This window comes from Malania oleifera, chromosome 1, assembly GCF_029873635.1.
Source record: "Malania oleifera isolate guangnan ecotype guangnan chromosome 1, ASM2987363v1, whole genome shotgun sequence".
NCBI lineage: Eukaryota > Viridiplantae > Streptophyta > Magnoliopsida > Santalales > Ximeniaceae > Malania > Malania oleifera.
The window spans coordinates 134,153,926-134,170,688 of record NC_080417.1 but is presented as its reverse complement, the minus strand read 5'-3'; the positions used below and the strand labels follow the sequence as shown (position 1 = coordinate 134,170,688).

The following is a 16,763-nucleotide window of genomic DNA, read 5'->3' as shown; positions in this document are numbered from 1 at the left end:
TTCCTTATCTATTCTTTATTATAGATTCAAAAATATTTGACATTATTATTTGTTTTATAGTAATAATATAATTTTTTTATATAACTAATTATAACTAACCTACTAAAACTAATATATTCCTAGCAATAGGCATTTTGCAAAGCAAACGTATCCTAAGTCATTAACCAAATTGTTTACTAGTTTTTAGCATTAAATTTTTTGCTTCCAATTTTTAATTCTTATTTATAGTTTTCATTACATTTTTTGACAATACCTAAACAGTTCCTTGATTTTTCAAATTTTACAATTATTAACAACAAAAATATAAAATTCACAGCATAATAACAAACTTATCATAAGATAAAGTGTGACTATACTACTAAATTGCATGAATTGATCATATAATTTAAAAAAAAAATTACTTAATGTCATTCATACCCAATATAATTGAAGGGGAGAAGGCTTGGGATGGCAAAACGGGTGACTGCTAGATAGATAATTCAAGAAACACTTATTAAATTAGGTTATAAATAAAAATATATTATTCTATTTATAAACAAAGTCTCCTGAAGTAACCAATGCTTATCCATTTAATATATAGTTACTTATTTCAAAATTTTAACTCAAGTTATTAAAATATTAAAAAATTTTAAAATAAAAATAGTATAAATTTATTAATGAATACCCATTTATAATAAACTAATAATATATTTATTAATTCAATAAATTTGAATTTTTTCTATATATATATATATATATGCTCATAATTTCATAAACGGATGAACTAGAACCTACGTTGGGCCGCTCATGATCAATACCCAACAAAATCCTACAGGCCCAACTTCTATTCCTGGCCCTCTTTCTCGCCCCAACGTCTGTCTTTATTCTTCGCTCTTCACCAAGTTCAAATTCAAATTCAGCCTCTCTCGGTCGCTCGCGCTCCCACTCTCTCTCTCTCTCTCTCTCTCTCTCTCTCTCTCTCTCTCTCTCTCTCTCTCTCTCTCTCTCTCTCTCGCACAATGGCGACCAACAATGGCTTCCTCGCCACGCCCACTAAAACCCCATCTGAAAAATCCGCTGCCAGAAAGCACCACAACTCCACGGACGGTCGCTCGTCCGACTTCAAGTCCCGATTCGAGGCCTACAATCGCCTTCAGGCCGCCGCAGTGGCCTTTGGCGAGAAGCTTCCGATTCCTGAGATCGTCGCCCTCGGCGGCCAATCCGACGGCAAGAGCTCACTCCTCGAAGCCCTCCTCGGCTTCCGTTTCAATGTTCGCGAGGTCGAGATGGGCACCCGAAGACCCCTCATTCTCCAGATGGTCCACGATTCCACCGCCCTCGACCCTCGATGCCGCTTTCAGGTGCTTATGTCAATTTTGATTGGCAATAGGGGTGTTAAGGTTTTAGCTTCCTCTAATATTTTATGCTTTTATCACTCTAGGGTTTCCGTTTGGTATTGGGTGCGGATATTCTCTTGCTATATCCTTTTTAAAAATTGAATTCAATTTGTTTGTTTAGGGTTTAACTTTTCGGGCTCTATTGAGTTCTGTTTGGAAGCTCATAAGCTGGTGGAAGCGAGAGAAAAATAGGAACTTTTTTGCCCATTGTTTTGGTTTCTTATAACAAAATAAATTGTTTTAAGATTGAACAAATATGTCGCTGAATTGAGTTGACCACGTCATTTTGTTGGAATCAAATTATAGAGAATGTAAAACTAGGAATTTCTTTTCAGTCTGATAGTTTACAGATTTTTTTTAAGGGTTTGTAGCGCTTATTTATAGATAAATGGAACTTATGATTTATGCTATTTTCTGCGTACGAATTTAAGAAATTTGTTTTGCACTCTTCAGCACATTCCAATGAACTGTTAGCTGGATGTCATATCCATGAAATTTTCTCATTTTATATTGTTCATCATATGTCAAGATCTGCAGTTGTTTAAATCACACAAAGATATTAAAAATATTGATAAATGATAAAACAGGAGGAAGATTCTGAAGAATATGGAAGCCCAATTGTTTCGGCGTCGGCCATTGCAGACATTATAAGGTCCCGAACTGAGGCACTTTTGAAGAAGACTAAGACTGCTGTTTCTTCTAAGCCAATTGTGATGAGAGCAGAATACGCTCACTGTCCCAATCTCACCATTATCGATACTCCAGGTTTCGTTCTTAAGGTCAGTTGTCAAAAATTAAATGGGCAGAGATCAAAAGGGGAGAAACATATAAAATTTTTATGTTAAAGCAACTTAAGATCCAGTTCAGAATTGTTTTGCCAGGCGAAGAAGGGAGAACCAGATAACACACCTGATGAAATTCTTTCTATGGTCAAGTCATTGGCTAGTCCTACGCATCGCATTCTCTTGTTCCTTCAGCAGAGTAGTGTGGAATGGTGCTCATCATTGTGGTTGGATGCCATACGCGAAATTGACCCAACCTTTAAAAGAACAGTAATTGTTGTCTCCAAATTTGATAATCGCCTTAAGGTATCAATTTATAATTGTTCTCATGTTCTATCTCTCATAACCAACATTGAGTTTAGAATGGAATTAGAAGCAAACTACTCAATGAATGCGCTATTATACTTAAGTAGGAGTGAACGAGTGAATGACTCAAGTTTTTCCTTGTGTTGTTGAGCTGCTTTAGTCAAATTCATGTGAGTGATATATATTCAAATAAGATGAAAACCAGTTGAATTATAATTCCTGATTTTGATTTTGAGAATAATAACCGTGCAGGAGTTTAGTGACCGTTGGGAAGTGGATCGATATTTGGGTGCAAGTGGTTACCTTGGGGAGAACACTCGTCCATATTTTGTGGCCTTGCCAAAGGACAGGAGCACTGCCTCAAATGAAGAATTCCGCAGGCAAATATCTCTAGTTGACATAGACATCTTACGTCATCTACGTGAGAGTGTCAAGGGAGGTTTTGACGAAGAAAAATTTAGGCCTTTTATTGGTTTTGGTTGTCTGAGAGATTATTTGGAATCTGAGCTCCAGAAAAGATACAAAGAAGCTGCACCAGCAACTCTAGCTTTACTTGAGCAGCGCTGCAGTGAAGTCACCAATGAGCTGGTCAGAACGGACTCTAAAATACAAGCGACATCTGATGTTTCCCATCTTCGGAGATCTTCCATGTTGCATGCAGCTTCCATCAGCAAACATGTGGTGTGTAATCAAGCGGCACTGTTACTACATACACAAATTTCAAACCATGACTTTTTCTTTCTCATTACATATTCTGATTTTTTTGTGGTATAATGTCAAGTTGTCAACTAGACTTTTTGTTATATTGTAAACTTGTCTTGAAGCATTTGCAAAATTTTCCAAATTGTCAAATATGATATTCCAATAGCATAACCCTCCCCCCTCCTCCCCAAATTTTTTTTTTCTAATATTATTTTCAAGATATTTTTTTATATTGTTTAGTTACCAAAATTCATTGTCACTTATCATCCAGCCTCAAAATTTATATCTATTATGTATCCGTCAAAGCATATATTTTTCCATAATGGAAATTGTTTGAAGATAATGATCTTTTGTTGTCAACTTGTCAAGGGAGCATTGATTGATGGAGCGGCAGATCCTGCGCCTGAGCAGTGGGGGAAAACAACAGAGGAGGAGCAGCTGGCAAGTGGTATTGGGAGCTGGCCTGGTGTTATTGCAGATATAAAACCTCCCAATGCGACCCTTCGGCTTTTTGGAGGAGCTGCTTTTGAAAGGGTGATGCATGAATTCCGCTGTGCTGCCTATTCTATTGAATGTCCTTCTGTATCAAGAGAGAAGGTACTCCCTAAATCGAAAAGCTGTTTGTCTGGAGATTTAAAGCCAACAAAATCAAAATAAAAAATAAAATCAAATCAAGCCTTAAGCTCCTCTAGGTGTGGTCGGCTATATGAATCATTTTCCGTCAATTTATGCGATCATGGACCATATATTTTGACAAATTTAGAGCTTTTAAATCCTTATTCACTATCTCATTCAAAGTTATTTTAGGTCTACCTCTACCCCTTCTACTACCCACCATAGTAACTAACTCGCTCTTCCTTACTTGCGCACTATGTTGTCTACGTTGCAAGTGCCCAACCTATCTGAGTTGTCCCTCCCTTATCTTATCTTCAATAGGAGCTACACCTAACTTATCGTAAATATGTTTATTTTTTAATTTATCTTTCAGTGTTATACCACTCATCTATTTAAGCATTCTCATCTCGACAACTTTTACATTTTGGATATTTTATTTTTTCGTCGCCTGACATTCTGATCCATATAGCATAACTAGTCTTATAGTCGTCCTATAAAACTTTCCTTTTAATTTTAAGAGTATTCTACGATCACAAAACACACTTAAAGTATTTTTCCATTTTACCCAACCCGCTTTAACTCTATGCATCATATTATCTTCAATTTCTCCCTCAACTTGCATAATAAATCCAAGATATCAAAATCTACAAGTGCTATTTATTTCTTCATCATCAAGTTTAACTTTGTCTCCAATATTCTTCCGACCATTACAGAAATTACATTTCATATATTATGTTTTTTTTTCTACTTATCCTAAAGCCTCTAGATTCCAAAGTTTCTCTCCATAATTCTAACTTAACCTCTACTCTGCCCCTAGTTTCATTAATGAATACAATATCATCTGCAAACAACATATACCATGACACCTCATTTTGAATGTTCTTATTCAGTTGGTTTATCACTAAAGCAAAAAGATAAGGGCTCAAAGCAGATCTTTGATGTTAACCTATGGTGATTGGAAATTCTCTAGTTTCTTCATCTATAGTCCTTATACTAGTCATTACTCCATCATACATGTCTTTAATGACATTAGTATACCTACTACATACACCGTTTTTGTTTTTATTTTTTTTTTAAATAAAAACCACTATACAATTGCTCTAGGTACCTTATCATATGCTTTCTCTGAGTCAATAAATACCATATTTCTTCTTTTTCCTTAACTTTTCCATTAATCTTCTTAAAAGATATATAGCTTCTGTGGTAGATCTCTCAGGCATAAAACCAAATTGATTTTCTAATACCTTTGTTCCTAGCCATAATCTTTGTTCAACTACCCTTTCCCACAGTTCCATCGTATGACTCATAAGTTTAATTCCACGATAGTTATTAGAATTTTGAATATCTCTTTTATTTTTGTATATAGGTATTAAAATGCTTTTCCTCCATTCATCTGACATTTTCTTAGTTCTTATAATTGTATTAAATAAATTAGTTCACCATATAATTTCGTTATCACCTAAGCATTTTAAACTTCAAATGAGATGTTATCTGGTCCTATACCTTTTTCATTTTTCATTTTTTTTGTGCAAACTTAACTTCATTAACTCTAATTTTTCGAATAAATCTCATATTTTTAGTATTTTCTTCATTTGTCAATTCTAAGTTTAAGCCTTCTATTTGGTTTTCATTAAATAACTTACTGAAATAACTTCGCCATCTATCTTTTATGTCTTTGTCCTTAATCAAGACAATATCATTCTCACCTTTTTTTAAGTTCTTATTCTTCCCTTCTCTATCTTTAGCAAGTTTAAATATATCTTTTTTTCCTTCTTTTGTATCTAATCTATCATAAAAACTATTAAATGATTTGTGTTTAGTTTCACTAATGGCCTTTTTTGCATATTTTCTCGCCTCTTTATACTTTTCGAAGTTATCCATGTTTCTACATTTTTGCCCCATTTTATACCAAATTCTTTTTGTTTTTACGGCCTTTTGGACATCTTTATCCCACCACCAACTTTCTTTGTTATTTGTGAATCTTCCCCTTGATTCACCTAAAATCTCTTTTGCTATCTCTTTAATAGAGCTAGCTAATCTACTCCAAAGAGTATTTGTATCTATTTCATCCTCAATAATCCAATCCCCATCTTTGATCATATTATTTATTTCTTGTGTAATAGGTGGCAAATATCTTACTTGCCCATGCTGGCCGAGGTGGGGGCAGAGGGGTAACAGAGGCAGCTGCAGAGATTGCACGTGCAGCTGCTCGGTCATGGCTTGCTCCTCTTCTTGACACGGCTTGTGATCGACTTGCTTTTGTTTTAGGAAATCTCTTTGATCTTGCTGTAGAGAGAACACACAGTAGTGACTCAGATTGTAAGTAGCTACTTCTTGGTCACTTGACCCAAAGTCAATAATCTATTTTCCAATTATTCAATTATCTCTAATCTTTAATCTCTAATACTAGAAAGTGGATTTCCCAATCTTGTCTGGTTTTTTGAATGCCCAAAATACCGTTATAACTTCTCTATAATTACTCTTCTAATCAAACTAAAATATCATGACTCTTTCCCATTTTCTCTACGCTTGGCTGGTTTATTTATTTATTTTTGCACAGAACATCCCTATAACTAAACGCCCCTGTAACTGCCCCATAAGTGCTCTATAACTACACAAAACACCATAATAAAATTCGAATACCCTTCTATTCTTGCTAATTTTTTTTACAATTTTTTTAAATTTAAAAGGGAAACAGAGAGTCGTGTAGCAGATACGTAGTGCTTGCCTGTGGCTAGTTAGAATGTTCTCAGTTCTTAATTTGTTTTTTTTTTTTTTTGGGGTAGTCTTTTTGTTATAGTTGAGAGGTTCAGATATAAGATTAGCTGAGGACATGATATATCTACTGTAGGGAAGTATATTGAATGCACCTTTAAAATTTATTAGAAATGCCTAAATTTACCTCTTCTCTTGTCATTTTTTAAATCTTTTTGTGTTATTTTATTAAACTGAGTTGTGTGAGCAGATGGGAGAAAAAGTGGAGATATGGATGGCTATGTAGGTTTTCTTGCAGCTTTAAGGCGCAGCTACAATTGCTTCATAAAGGATCTTGCTAAACAGTGCAAGCAACTAGTTCGGCACCACCTTGATTCTGTTACAAGCCCATACTCCCTGGTCTGTTATGATAATGACTTTTCAGGATGCTTTGGCTCAGGCACAACCTCTTTTAATAGATTTAACCAAGCTTCAGCAGGTTCATTTTGTTTTGAGCTATCTGATGGCGGTCAGCCTGCACAGAACAATGAAACAATGAAAGATCAAGAAAATATACCTCCAGAAAATGCTGCGCAGCAAATCACACCAGGAAAAATTGCAGAAGGCAGAGAAACTTTACGTGAGTGCCAGATGACTGTGCCTGAGACTCCGTCACCTGACCAGCCATGTGATGTTTATGGTGTTGTAAAGAAGGAGCATGGAAATTGCATTGAAATGGGAGCAAGAAAAAGGCATTCCAGAATGATGGGAAATAGCAGAGACTCGGATCATTTTAGAATCCAAAATGGTGGGGGTCTTTTATTTGGAAATGGAGATAATAATGCTTTAAGGTCAGGCTCAGCTTACTCAGAGATATGTTCATCTGCTGCACGGCACTTTGCACGGATCCGTGAAGTTCTGGTTGAGCGCAGTGTGGCATCAACTTTGAACTCAGGGTTTTTATCACCTTGGTAAGCCTACCGCTCTACCACTATCCCTTTTGAAGTCTACATTTCAAACATGCATATATATCCACCAAATACCTCATTACAAAATTAAATGGACCATATGTATTACTGAGACATCCGAATACATGACGATGTGAACAAGTATGAGGCCAATCATTACAATTCCTCTCCTAGAATTCAAGTCTGGCATTTGCCTGGGGTAGGCATTATTTTATGATTAGGGAGAGTAGCCAGCTATTCTGGGAGCATTGATACCCTCTTAATTTCTCTGATCTCCAGGCTGAGCTAGGCAAATTTACAGTCTGTTATAGTTTGAATGGGTGCAGACTCAACTTAGACAATACGAGAATAGTGAGCACTTCTTTCATTTTCTATATTTGCACCATGCCATAATCACTCGTTCCATTAACTCAGTGACACTTAAAATTCCATTCAATGCCTTGCTAATTGGTTTGTTATGTGGCTTGTATTCCTTGGCTGAGCCTATTGGCTGCTGATTTGAGAGTCAAGTTTCCTGACACGCTAGACAATTTTTTTTTTTCAACTCCATATTCATAAGTAGGCAAATAATTTTTTCTCAACTCCATCTATAAGTAGGCAAATAATTGCCATGAAGAAAGTGCCTTGGGTGGCGAATGTTGGTCTCATAGATCAGTTTTAGTATTTTAATTTAATCTATTTTTTAACATCACAAATAACTTTCGGTGTGCTTCCTATGTGATTACAGAATTAGTATTCCTCCCTCTGTTAGATGATGAGCTGACTGACATATGTCAACTTTTTATTTTGTTTTGTTCAATCAGCCGAGATCGGCTTGTGTTGGCACTTGGCTTGGATTTGTTTGCCGTGAATGATGAGAAATTTATGGATATGTTTGTTGCACCTGATGCAATTGACATGCTTCAAAATGAGCGGCAATCTCTTCAAAAGCGCCAAAAGATACTCCAATCTTGTTTGAACGAGTTTAAAAGCATTGCTCGGGTACTTTGATGGAAAACCTAGTTCCATAATGGGCCCTGCATCAAAACAGCTACAAGCCTACAAAGGAGTTCCAAGGTTTAACATTGATAATTTTCCAGTGACATTCTCTACATCCGTCAAGTTCTGTTTGTTGTCAATGGACGATTGATCATTTGAGTTGTTGTATGTACAAATTATTGTTGATGCCTCACCTTATGTGGCAAGCACAGTTTGCATTTGTTGGTCACCAATTACATTGTGGATAAGATGGGTTGCATGGCCCGATGAGAATACCTACATGATACAATCTTCGGCGTATTTTCCCATCATTTATGAATTAAGGTTATGTTTGATTTGCGAAATATCTATTCTCATGAATAGATTAGTTTTGATAGGTTAGTTATAATTAGTTACACAATAAATTATGTTATTACTATAGAGCAAATAAAAACGTGAATTTTTTGAGTCCATGATAAGGAATAATTATTTTCAAATTTCACTATAGAGATGTTTATTCTTTTTTTATTACATGTTGAATGAAACAGTTAGGAGCATACAAAGAATATTTATTATCTTAATGCTCAAAATTTAAACTATATTCTATTTGACTTTAAGGAATAGGAATTTCATCGAAGCAAACGAGTTGTAACAGTGAGACCTCATGACATTTTTGGGGATTTGTTGGTAACTTTATTTACTATGACTTGCTACAAGGATTATACATTTTAACACGGGTTTGTGTCAAAAGAGTTCTTGTGCATATGTTAATGAAGGAAAACATATTTTCTTACTAGATTTGATTGTACCTATAGGGTACAATCTTTAGTGTATTTTTCCACCATTTATCAACTAATAGTGAGACCTCATGATGTTTTCAAGGATTCACTAGTAACTTTGTTTACTAGAGCTTACTACAAGGATCATGTATTTTGTTGTGACGTCCTTGGGAAGGGTCCGAAATAGCGAGAAATAATAATATTGAAATTTGATGGAGTTGCTATTAACCTATTATTTACTTAAGTGCAATTAGATCACTTAATTACTACTCATTGACTGGTCGTTAGACTAATCTTGGTCAAGGAACCAGTAGTTTCAGTCTGCTTTTATCAGAATTAGGATTGAGAGTTTAGTTATGCGAGAGGAAGGTACTAGCACCCCTTACACACTTTTCTTCTTCTTCTTCTTCTTCTTCTTCTTCTTCTTGTAATTAATTATAAATTATCTCCCGGGTAAAGGATGGTTGTGCTAGGTAGCTGACAGCTAGCGTTAAATTTTTCAAATCACTATAATATGAATCCTTATCGAATATTTGTTGGGACGTCCCCTACAAGCATCACATTGCACTTGTACCACCTAGATGTAGCGAAAAGTGGGCGAGGGTGGGCTAGGTCGTCATCTTGAAGCGACACGCCGTGTTGGCGCCCGAGTACGATGTTAAATATGTGAGGGTCCTGCATCATTTTGGACGTGGGTAGGTAAAGACGTTAGTTCAGGAAACTAGAATTAGATTATCAACTTGGAATATAGGGACACTTATAGGTAAAAGTATGAAAATTGTGGATATAATTATCATAAAAATAATTAATATAATTTTCCTTCAAGAAACTAAGTGGGTGGGGGAGAAAGCTAGAGAAATTGATAAATCGGGATTTAAACTTTGATACATTGGAAAAGAAAAAACATAAGAATGGAGTAAGAATTATTATAGACAAAAACTTAAAAGATATCGTTGTTGATGTAAATAGATTAGGGGATAGAATTAAAAAAAATCAAGATGGTATTAGGACAAGAGATAATAAATATCATTAGTGCTTATGCTCCTAAAGTCGGCTTAGCATAAAACTTTAAAAGATAATTTTGGGAAGATATGGATAATATTATACAAGGCATACTAAGGACTGAGAAAATATTTATTGGAAGAGATTTGAATGGACATGTTGGAAGGGATAATACAAATTATGAGGGGATACATAGAGGATATGGATATGGAGACAAAAATGAGCCCGAGGAGATGATCTTAAACTTTGCTATGTCATATGATTTTAGTATAATGAATACTTGCTTTAAGAAGAGAGAAGAACACTTAATAACCTTTAAATAGAAGTCTAATAGATTTTTTTTAACTAAGAGGGTAGATCGTTTATTATGCAAGGATTGTAAAGTTATTTAAAGTGAAAGCCTAACCACACAACATAGAGTCTTAGTGTTAGATATACGTATTAAAAAATGGAAGAAAAAGGATAAAATAAACCATTGTAAGCGAACAAGGTGGTGGAACCTAAAAGGAGAAAGTTGATGGTGGGATAAAGAGGTACAAAAAATCATAAAGACAAAAAAAATTTGGTATAAAAACGTGGCAAAAATGTAGAAACAGACATAACTTTGAAAAATATAAGGAAACAAGAAAAGATGCAAAAAAGACCATTAGTGAAGCCAAATACAGATTATTTAATATTTTGTATGATAGATTAGATACAGAAGAAGGGGAAATAGATATTTAAACTTTCTAAAGCTAGAGAAAGGAAGAGTAAGAACTTAGGAAATGTAAAATGTATAAAAAATGAGGATGATAATATCTTGGTTAAGGACGAAGAAATTAAAGAAAGATGACAAAGTTACTTTAGTATGTTGTTTAATAAAAACAAAATAGAAAACTTAAACTTAGAATTGTCAAATAAGGAAAATATTAAAAATATGAGATTTATTCACAAAATTAGAGTTAACGAAGTTATGTTTGTACTAAAAAAGATGAAAAATGAGAAAGCTATGAGACCAGATAACATCCCAATTGAAGTTTAGAAATGCTTAGGTGATAACGAAATTATATGATTAACTAATTTATTTAATATAATTATAAAAACTAAGAAGATGCTAGATAAATGGAGGAAAAACACTTTAATACCTATATACAAAAAAAAGGAGAAATTCAAAATTGTAATAACTTTCGTGGAATTAAACTTATGAGTCATACGATGAAACTATGGCAAATGGTAATTGAACAAATATTAAAATTAGAAACGAATGTCTCATAAAATCAATTTGGTTTTATGCCTGTGAGATATACCACAGAAGCTATATATCTTTTAAGAAGATTAATAAAAAGTTTAGGGAAAAGAAGAGGGATTTGCATATGATATTTATTGACCTTGAGAAAGCATATGATATGATACGTAGGGAAGTTCTATGGTGGGTTTTAGAAAAAAAAAAAAGTTGCATGTACACTACAAAAAAACTAGTTTTTAGTAGCGAAAGTATTAGTGACGGTTCCAATTTCGTCACTAAAAGTGACTTATTAGTAACGAAATTAAACCGTCACTAATATGTGCATCACTAAAAACCAGTTCTCCCGCTTAAACCATCACAGGAAACCACTTTTCGTGCGGAAACTATCTCGGGAAAATATTAACGACGTTTCTTGGGGTACTAGTGACGAATTCAGGGGGTCACTAAAATGCAATTATAAGTGACTGTTAACTTACCGTCACTAATATTATTATATTAGTCACGATTCCATGAGCCGTTACAAATAATGCATGTTGACTGAGAAAAAGTCAATAATAGTAGTGACGGTTCTAAAAAACCATCACTAATAATGCATTATGAAAAATACGAATCGGAGTTTGAAGAAGGAGCCCTCGACCCACAACAGATAGAGGAGGATTTATTCAATCACATAGTTTGGGCTCCTAGAATATGGCGCCCTTGGGGCTTTCTATTTGATTGTATCGAAAGGCCCAATGAATTAGGATTTCCCTATTGGGCCAGGTCATTTCGGGGCAAACGGATCGTTTATGATGAAGGTAACGACTTTATTAAAATATCACTAATAGTATAGTATTACTAACGGTTTCTTAAACTGTCTCTAATAATGAATTTGTCAACTAAGAAAAAGTCAACGATATTAGTGATGATTTATGTCAACCGTCACTAATAGTCCGTTTATAGCAACGAATTTGTTCAATTGTCACTAATAGAATTGTTTTATTTAAAAATATAAAAATAATTTATTTAACTATATTAATGACGATTTTTCTAAACCGTCACTAATTGTATGTTATTAGTGACGGTTTATGCAAACTGTCACTAATAGGCTGGTATTAGTGAAGGTTTATGAAACCGTGACTAATAGTGCATTTATTGACCATGGAAAGTCAACTATATTAGTGACGGTTTAGGATAACCGTCACTAATAGTGTATTATTAGCGATGAATTTATTAAATCATCACCAATAGTCTTGTATTAGTCCCGCTACTAATAATGAATTTTTTGACCGGAAAAATAAGTATATTAGTTTATAGATAATCTAAATTTAAAAGTTAGGCCTTCCCACAGAGACAGAGATGGCCAAGGAATCACCTCAATTGCCATGCCAAACAAAGACCCATGCGAGCCCTATTAGTGTTCTAGGTCACCTAAGTGGCCAAGATGCACAACAAATGATAATTTGGATGAGTTGAAAATAAAATACAATGAGAAGAGCATGTCATAGGTTTAATGGGACTAGAGCCCTTACACGTCATATTATATATATATATATATATATATATATATATATATATATATATATAGCCTTTCTTGTAATGACCCGAACAATAATGTTATTTAAATAATAAAGAGAAAGGGAAATAGGAATAGGAACAGGAACAGAAAGAGGCAGCAAACTTTGCGTTCGTCGACAATATCGCATTTTGAGTATAATAATTCAAGAAATTTTTCCAAGCCTCATCGACAAACATAGGGGTTTCCTTGACGAGGTCTCGTCTCATTGATGAGAAGATACTGAGAGAAGATTTTTGGGAAGTCTGAAATTCATCAACGAGAGTGCAGATTCGTCGACGAACTTTCTACAGGACTCGTCGATGAGGTGATGTGGCTCGTCGATGAATCCCGCAGTATAAATAGCCCTAAACTCAGTTTAATCACAGAAAATTCAACGCAACTTCCTCTCTCTCTCTCTCTCTCTCTCTCTCTCTCTCTCTCTCTCTCTCTCTCTCTCTCTCCTACGACATCTCCTCCATCGCTCTTCGATTTCGGCCCCGTCAGTTGCCGGATCGATTATCTGAGGCCACCATAACGCTCTTCACGAAGTTCTCTCCAATTTTATTGGAGCAGATCGTCGGTGGAATTGAGTTGAACTTCTTCCCAGAATCAGGCTAAGGTCTTTTAGTCAGTTTTTGACCTTTTGGCAGTTGTAGGAAATGAAGTAGGCAAAGAAATAATGATATTTTGTTCAGGGGAATGTTGTTTTCAGGGTGTTGAGTAGGAAGCCCTGCGAATGTTAGACCAGTATACCATAAGGGCTTTCCAGTAGTCAAGTAAGGGAAACATGCTATGCTAGGAAACTCTTTTATGATTTTAGCAAGAATTATGTATTTTTATCAAAATACTATTTAGGTTATATATATATATATATATATATATATATATATATATTATAGTTTCGAGGACTTGATAATATTAGTATGTATTTGTATGGCTTGAGTTGATAACAGAAACAATACTATAATTATATAATTTGTGAATACCATGTTTATAGTCATTATAAAAAATACTATGATATTTGCATGATATAGAATGACGAATTTTTCAGTGAATGCATTTTCAGTAATTCTAGAATAACATGTTTACCAGTACCTTAACGCCCCAATATACAGATATTCAGACAGCAGTTCAGTTATACAGAAAACAGATTTTCAGTTAGCTTATTTAGAAATTTCAGTTAAATTTTATGGGATTATGGTTGTTTTAGAAACCACACTAAAAACAGTATATTACAGATATCAGTTACTTATATAGTATCAGACCCTGATGGATCATACAGTAGAGCATGGTACCGTAGCTATAGATATTCGATTCAGAGTGCAACCACTTTACTCAGATAGTAAGTGGTATGAGGTCGATCGTGCCCACATCGGGACAAACTCTCCATTAGATATGGATTGAGGGGGCCGATCAGACTATCAGTGTTCAGTCGACTTACCTTGGTAGGCCAGTTAGGATAGGTCCCGCCTTCGGGCTACACAACCTTGTCATGAGGGGTTAAATCATGACATACAACCATCCAGGGGAATTTTCTCAGATATTATAAGTATAAGTAGATTTTCAGAAATAGTAGTATTAATACGAAAAATAGTTTCATACAGATTGGCATGTTAAATAATATAGTTAATGATTTTATTATACGCTATGTAATATCAGTATTTCCAAATTCAATTATTCATATTATTCCTAAATTAGATTATTTTTACTGACTATAGCTCAGTGGCCACACATTAGTAATAGCATGTTTCGTTTTACTAAATATTGGCTCGTCCCAGTATTGAATTATTTTTCAGGTGAACCAGCTAAGCGAGCGGAGCAGGCTCGCAGGTAGAGGGACTATTGTACTACCCTTTTTGAGAGTGAGTGTTGCTTTTTGGGTGGCATGTTTTGTAAACCCTTGGTATTAGAAATGGTAGTTTCGAGAGAAGCAGTGTTGTTTGTTTATCATGGAATGATTTGACACTCTGGTATTGTATTATATGTGGACTTATTTTATATGATTGGACTTCCGCTGTTTAGGTTATTGTTGGATATTAAAATAGGGGGAAAAAATTTTATTCTATTAGCAGGTCGTTGCAATTTGGTATGAGAGCCTAGGTTGCTAGGTTCTGTAGACTTTAGAATCGAAGCGGAAGTAATACCAAAGTATAGGAAATGATTTAAGGTTTGTTCCGTGGTTTGGGTACAGGATTTTTCGTAGTGGTTTCTGTGTTTTTCTTGGGATGACAATTTCAGGAAAATCATAGTTAGCTATCGTCGGGTCATGTGTCTAGGTTGCAGAACTGGATTTTGAGTTAAGATTGGGGAGAGTAGTTAATTATAAATATAGGATTTGAATAACATGAAATAAATAGGTTCTGTGCAGAGGATAAGCTTCTCAAGTGTGTTCTTTTTTTTCAGGATGGATCCAGGAAGTAGCGGTACAAATGGTGGGGGGGATGGAGCAGGACCTTCCAGTATGGGAGGTGCCAATACTGATGTCGTTCTACGCAGCATCACCCAGTAGGTGATGGCTGAGATGGTGATTACGCGTGAAAACTGCGTAATTGGGTATTTTAATCCGGTCTTTACGGCTTATATTTTTAATTAAATGTCCAAATTTGTCCAATATTTTAATAAAGTGTCAAAATCATCGTTCTTGAACTTTATTGCACTATTTATGAAGTTTTGGTAATTTTTTGTCACAGGAAAATTCTCGGGAACCAAAACCGATACCTGTTCGTATTTTGTACATAAATTTTCCATCCAAACTCCGATCGAGAAAATTCAAATTTTTGAAGAAATAGGAAAGGATTATCTACAACTTTTGTGTTTTACGTTTTGCGAGAAACTAGCTCGAGAAGAGTCAGATTTGCGATGAACAGAGAACAAAAAAAATAAAAAAATAATAATAATTCGGGTCCTCTAAATGGGTCAAATCTCTCAGCCGGGTCGGGTTGGCTAATCTGGGTAGGGCAATTTTTCTCTCTTCTTTATAATTGGCTCGCACAGCTGCTCCTCTCTCTTCTTCTTCTTCTTCTTCTTCTTTAATTTTTTTCTTTCTTTCGATGTTGTCTCTCTTCTCAGCTCTCTCTCTATCTTTCTCCTTCTCGTTCTCTCTTCTCCTTTCTTCCTTCTCCCTCTAGTTCTTTTCCCTCTCCTTCTTCCTCTTCTACTTTGTTCTCTCTTCCCTTAGCTCTGTCTCACCCTCTGTTTCCCCTCTGTTCTCCTTTACTACACCAACTCCGGCAGCACCTTCAGTCCTGCAACTCAGCCACTGCACGAGCCTCCCATGCCCGTCACAGCCCAACTTGCTGCAACTGCCTACTGCCAGGAACCACACACAGCAGCAGCCTCTCTCTCCATAGTAGAGCATCACGCACAACCAGCCCCAAAGCCCCAGCACAGCTGCAAACTCCATACCAGCTGGAACCCGAGCCATCCTCTCTAGTAGCAGCTTTAGCAAGCATCTTCCCATGGATCTCTCTCTCTCTCTCTCTCTTTTATCTTTCCTCTTTTAATATTGATATAGGATGGTATCGTTTTTTTTATTTACTGAAGGTATTTAAAAAGTTTGGGTTTGAATATTTTATTATCTTTGCAATAGTTGATTGTTTAATTATTTGTTTTTTGTATTTTATTTTATTGGTAGATTTAGTTGGAAGTTCATATTTAATTATGCTTGGTTTCATATTTAAATTAGTTATTTTTTTCTTTCCAAGATTTAATTTTTTTTTTCGATGTTCGGTTTAGTTAGGACCGGTTTTATCAAAGTTCGTATTTTTATTTTCTGTCATCGTTCTTTTTTTTTTTTTATGTGTTGCATTTTGATTTGAGT

At 35.0% G+C, this 16,763-nt stretch overlaps 1 protein-coding gene across 1 annotated transcript; it reads left to right on the top strand.

Annotated features, from left to right (window-relative positions):
• Positions 1 to 801: 801 nt before the first annotated feature.
• LOC131158088 (dynamin-related protein 5A) lies at positions 802 to 8,710 on the top strand. The gene is made up of 8 exons (XM_058112680.1): positions 802 to 1,340; positions 1,964 to 2,155; positions 2,258 to 2,464; positions 2,717 to 3,145; positions 3,536 to 3,763; positions 5,905 to 6,100; positions 6,747 to 7,446; positions 8,247 to 8,710. The coding sequence occupies exons 1-8, from the start codon at positions 999 to 1,001 to the stop codon at positions 8,431 to 8,433; spliced, it is 2,481 nt and encodes an 826-aa protein (XP_057968663.1). The 5' UTR covers positions 802 to 998; the 3' UTR covers positions 8,434 to 8,710.
• The last annotated feature ends 8,053 nt before the right edge of the window (positions 8,711 to 16,763 follow it).

What these genes read in the sequence shown, in the direction of transcription:
- LOC131158088 (XM_058112680.1), top strand. Translation starts at nt 999, where the DNA reads ATGGCGACCAACAATGGCTTCCTCGCCACGCCCACTAAAACCCCATCT. An exon ending in CTTCTGTATCAAGAGAGAAG is followed by an intron (nt 3,764 to 5,904) that starts GTACTCCCTAAA and finishes CTTGTGTAATAG; the next exon opens with GTGGCAAATATCTTACTTGC. An exon ending in TCAGGGTTTTTATCACCTTG is followed by an intron (nt 7,447 to 8,246) that starts GTAAGCCTACCG and finishes TTGTTCAATCAG; the next exon opens with CCGAGATCGGCTTGTGTTGG.